The sequence below is a fragment of the Oryctolagus cuniculus genome, chromosome 2 (assembly GCF_964237555.1).
Source record: "Oryctolagus cuniculus chromosome 2, mOryCun1.1, whole genome shotgun sequence".
Classification (NCBI taxonomy): domain Eukaryota; kingdom Metazoa; phylum Chordata; class Mammalia; order Lagomorpha; family Leporidae; genus Oryctolagus; species Oryctolagus cuniculus.
The window spans coordinates 49,229,228-49,234,275 of record NC_091433.1 but is presented as its reverse complement, the minus strand read 5'-3'; the positions used below and the strand labels follow the sequence as shown (position 1 = coordinate 49,234,275).

Genomic DNA, 5,048 nt, shown 5'->3' with positions numbered 1-5,048 from the left:
GGTTGAAAAATGTGTGGCATTATATGCTATTTCCTTGAGGCAACAAATTTAAGCTATCAGCACATGGAATTATGAGCTCAGGCCTGCAGACAATATGTTTGCAAATAACTTTTGATATTCATATCCTCCTCCCAAAATTATATATTACTAAAAAAAGTATTTATCCTAATGGCATCATTTGCTCAGGTTCCAACTTCTACATGTGATATTTAGATTGTATTTTTAAATGTAGTTATAGTCATGAATGTGTGGGATTCATGTTCTGCACAGATTGTATTAGCACCTGCTAACCATAAAGGATATATTTATCACACAGTTTCAGAATAAACTCCTAAAAAGCCATGCCTCAACCTAACAGTACATTTTGTGGGGCAAACTAAGTTGTTATTTAGGCTGTCTCATTTAATAATTTTTGTTATCATTATATGTCTTGCGGGGAGAGATTTCATGAGGCTCTAACTTTATCTCACAGGATTTCCAATTAAGAATTTAAAAGTATTGTCATTGCTAAAAATTTTGACTTAAAAAAAAAGGTCAACAGTGCACTTGTATATGATTTATATTGATGCCATTTTAAGATATTTTAATTGAGTCAACAACCACAGCAAGGAATACATCATTCAGTGTAACTTTATTTACTATTTATTGCACATAACTCGAGGTCTTTAATTTCTAACCACCAAAAGTTCAAAGGACTATTTTTCCATGAAGGTTAACATTAACATAAGTAATTCATTTATTCATGTTGTGTTTTTATTGTAAACATCTGAATGGTTCACATTGCCATAGATCCTGAACTCATAAGCGTGGACCATGCACAGGCTGGCAGCAAGCCAGAAAGCCACTCTGCAAGCAAACAGATACTCTGCATTAAGGAGCAAATTCATAGCACAACATTGAATGTCCAACCTAAGTCATCTCAGAATTATACATATATTGACTTCTTAATTCATAGAAGATCTGGAACTCAACTGGTTGGTTGGTGATGAGGTTGACCTGATTTCGGGAGAATTATTCCTGGAATAGTTAAGGGAAAGGGGCTTCAATCTTTCTTCTTGGTTGCCTGTTCCTCCCCAGCACCTTCATCTTTCTTCTCATCCTCTTCTGCTTCTTTGGTTTCTTCTCCCTCTTCACCTTCACCTCCTTCTTCTTCCTCCTCCTTTACCTCTTCAGATTCTTCCTTGGCAGCTTGAACACAAAGAAAAATCCAAATCCATGGTAAGTCTAGTGAAAACATTTCTGCAAAGGTTTGCTGTGAAAACACAGCTATCAAAGCACTTACCCAAATTCCCCAGCTCCATTCTCCAAAAAGCACAGGGAACACACAAGGCTTGCAAGGAGTGATTTGCCAGAGGCCACAAATGTACACAGAATGAGATTCACACCTGGGAGCTCTGCTCCTCTGCAAAACCTATTCTGAGTCTTTTATGTATGTTTGGGATTATTTTTGCTCTTTAGGGCACCAGGTTGCTATGTTAAATATATGAAAAGATGGATTTTTACAAGTATGTGACAATTTTAAAAAAAAGCAAAAAAGAAATTTTTGATCAATCATCTCACTCACAATAGGTGCTTGGTAAAGGTGTATTGAATAAACAGATAAATGTATTATTTAAGATTCTGAGATCATGTTTGAATAAAGCACCCCTAAGCACAAGCAGGACTTCATTTACCTTGTACCTCTCCTAAGAAACAGCCATGCCCAGTCTGCACGTGAAGGTGCATGGGCTTGTTTTTCATCATACCTTCTTCTTCCTCGGCTCCCTCCTCTTCCTCACCCTCTTCCTTCTTCTCCTCCTCCTCCTCAGCTTCCCCTTCAGAGGGAGGCTCGTCCTTGGCCTCCTCGGCCTTAGCAGCCTCAATGGTCTCCTCCACCTCGATCTGCTCTTCCTGCACGTGGCTGGTGTAGTAGGTCGGGAAGGAGCGGGCGGACATCAAGTAGGAGCTGGTCTGTAAACCGCCATAGGCAGACCGGCCGAAGACCTGGGAGCTCTGGGAGTAGCCACTTGTTATGCTGCCCACACTGGTGAAACTCAGTCGGGTCTCCTCACCTTCCAAGAGTTTTCTGGGGAGACCAACAGAGGGTAGGGTTAAAATTAAAACAACCTAGGAAGTGTATTTAATGACTTGCTCTAAGCCCACCTCTCATCTGTTCTCCCAATGCCATCCTACAGGCAAATGCAAACAAGAGAGGGCTGGGAATTACCAATATCCAATGGCTAGGAATTTTATGAATGAGACTGGGGGTGGGGGGATACAGAATAAAGTACGTTAAATAGTTCTATTAGATTTTAAGTGTAATGAGAAGCTAAAAACAGGACTTAATATTACAGGGTAAAGTTCTTTGATATTTGTCTAAACACTTGCTCCTTCGAAGAAGCAAACTAATCATAATAATATCTCATTTCAGAGGGCTATTGCAGAAGGCTTCTGGTTCAACATGATCTAAATGGCATCTGATTTTCTTCCAAGGCTTTCTGGCTACTACCTTTGCCCTTCTGTTGTTACCTGTAAGCTGCAATCTCAATATCCAAAGCCATCTTCACATTGAGGAGGTCTTGGTATTCTTTTAGGTATCGTGCCATTTCACTCTTTGTGGTTCTCAATTCATTTTCTAGTTTGTTGATCGTGTCCTGTTGGAAGACAGAAAAAGAAGAAAATCTAAGCATCAATTCCTACTGCTATCATTTTACTGTAGCTCAGTTACAAACACTCAGTTTCAGTTAGAGTCGAGGGGCACACCTTTAATAAAAATCTCCCCTAAAACAGCTGCTCACTCTTTTTTGAAAATATTTCTCGCCTAAAATATCCAGCTTCATGAAGCATGAGAAGAAAAAAAAAAAACTAAAGAAAGAACATTCCTTTAAGACAATATCCTCAACTAGTACAATCTAAGGAGCATCAGAATATGCCTGCATGGAAACTAACTTGACAGAAAAGGCTGGATTCTCATTTATGGGTTAACTCCACTTTAGCCAGGTCACAATCCAGAAAATTCATCCATTTCTTCATAAGAGAAGGAAGTAGCTAAATTGCTTATACTTTCTCTAAAATATTTCCTATATTTCTGCTCCCCAGCTAGTTACCCAAGACAAATCTGTCTGGGTTCCTGTCCACCTGCTAAGGGGAGGAGTAGCTGGTACTTAACCAGTCATAAAATATACTGGCCACAGTAACCTTTCGGGACTAATTAAGACTTACTCGCTATGGTTATTAACCAGGTGATCCCACTGGTGTTGCAAAGTAACTTCAGGTGAATGCAGGTAGGTAGATGGCCCGACATCCCTGCAGGCCAGGGCAACGCCCTACTCCCACCTCTCCCCCGCCCCCGCCTGACCCCTCCCACGCTGGGCAGCTTCAATGCGGAACTCAGACTCCACTGCACCACTCACACACCCAGACTGCAGTAGCGGCCCCGCCCCACCCAAGGGCCCCGCCCCTCCCACACCGTCCCCTGGGAGCACAGTGCGACCCCTACCAGCCCTGGTCTCCACTTTTTGGGCGCAGCTTCAACTCTCCCCCTGCCCCGACCCCCGCATTCTGCAGGTCCCCGCCCCCGCCGTGTTTCGCACCAGGCCGCACCTGCATAGCACTGATGTCGGCGTTCTGCTTGTCTTCCAGCTCCTGCAGCTGCTTCTCCAGCGCTTCGTTCATGCCCCGGCATGCTTCGATCTCCAGGGTCTTGGCCTTGAGCAGGCGGCGGCTCTCGGACACCTCGTCCTTGGCTGCGCGCACGGCGTCGGTGTTCTTGGCGGCGCTCTCGGTCAGCACGGTGAAGCGGCTCTTGAACCACTCTTCGGCGTTCTGCATGTTCTTGGCGGCCAGCTTCTCGTACTGTGCACGGATGTCCTTGAGGGCGGCGGAGAGGTCGGGCTTGGAGGACACGTCCATCTCCACGGAGATCTGAGCGTACTGGATCTGCGCCTGCAGCTCGGCGATCTCCTCTTCGTGCACTTTCTTCAGAAAGGCGATTTCGTCCATCAGGCTGTCGATGCGCTTCTCCAGCTCAGCGCGAGCGAGTGCCGCCTCGTCAGCGCCTTTGCGCGCCTCCATCAGCCTGCCTTCGGCGTCCTCCCGGCTCAGCACCTCTTCCTCATAGCGCGCCTGCAGGTTGCGAAGGGTCTCCTCCAGCCCTTCGCGCTCGCCCTGGAGCGCCTGCTTCTCGTTGGTGGCGTCTTCGGCAGCCAGGCGCAGGTCGCGGATCTCCTGCTCGTACAGCGCCCGGAAGCGGGACGGCTCCGAGTGCTTCTGGCGCAGCACCAGCAGCTCGGCTTCCAGGACCTTGTTCTGCTGCTCCAGCTCGTGCACGCGCTCGATGAAGCTAGCGAAGCGGTCGTTCAGGTCCTGCAGCTGCGCCTTCTCCTGCGTGCGGATCGACTTGAGGTCGTTGCTGATGGCGGCTACCTGGCTCAGGTCGAGGTTTTCCAGGCTGGGCATCAAGGAGCCGGAGCTGGAGGAGTAGCTGCGGCGCACGGACAGCGAGGAGGAGACCGGTGCCGAGTAGCTGGAGTAAGCGGAGCGCGCGGTGCTGTAGCCGCTGCGCACGCTGGAGATGTGCACCCGGGGCGTCTCCACGTAGCGCCGCTTGTAGGAGGTCGAGTAGTACGGCTCGTAGCTGAACGAACTCATGGTGGCGGCCGGTGCCCCTCTGGCCCGCGGCCGGAGATGGGGCCTGGAGAGAGAAAGAAGGACGGGGGAGAGAGGGAAAGGAGAGGATGGATGGCTGTGTGCGGCTCGGCGCCGTCCTGCCACCCCTATTTATACGCCGCGAGGCTTCTGACGCAGCCTGCGATCGATCCCGGCGCGCCGGCCAGTGGGGGCAGCGCGCTGCTGCAGCCAAGGGGAGGATTCTGCGCAAAACGGAGGGCGGGGGCGGCGGCGCGGGGCCGCTGAGCTGCGGCTCTTCTCCTTTGCACTTTTCTCTGAGGCCCTTTCTGTTCTCTGAGACCCTATATCCCCGCACCTGTGTCCTGTCCTTTCCCACCCAGCCAGCCGCAGCCTGCTTACCCCGGGACCCACGTATCACTCAGATGCTCAAGTATCCCCAG

General features: G+C 48.7%; 1 protein-coding gene across 1 annotated transcript; it reads right to left on the bottom strand.

The window, feature by feature from the left end:
• Positions 1-612: 612 nt before the first annotated feature.
• NEFL (neurofilament light chain) lies at positions 613-4,765 on the bottom strand. Its single transcript, XM_008249462.4, has 4 exons — positions 3,583-4,765; positions 2,509-2,633; positions 1,746-2,065; positions 613-1,188 (listed from the first exon to the last, which is right to left on the bottom strand). Exons 1-4 carry the CDS (start codon positions 4,627-4,629, stop codon positions 1,043-1,045), a joined length of 1,638 nt encoding a protein of 545 aa, XP_008247684.3. The 5' UTR covers positions 4,630-4,765; the 3' UTR covers positions 613-1,042.
• Positions 4,766-5,048: the final 283 nt, after the last annotated feature.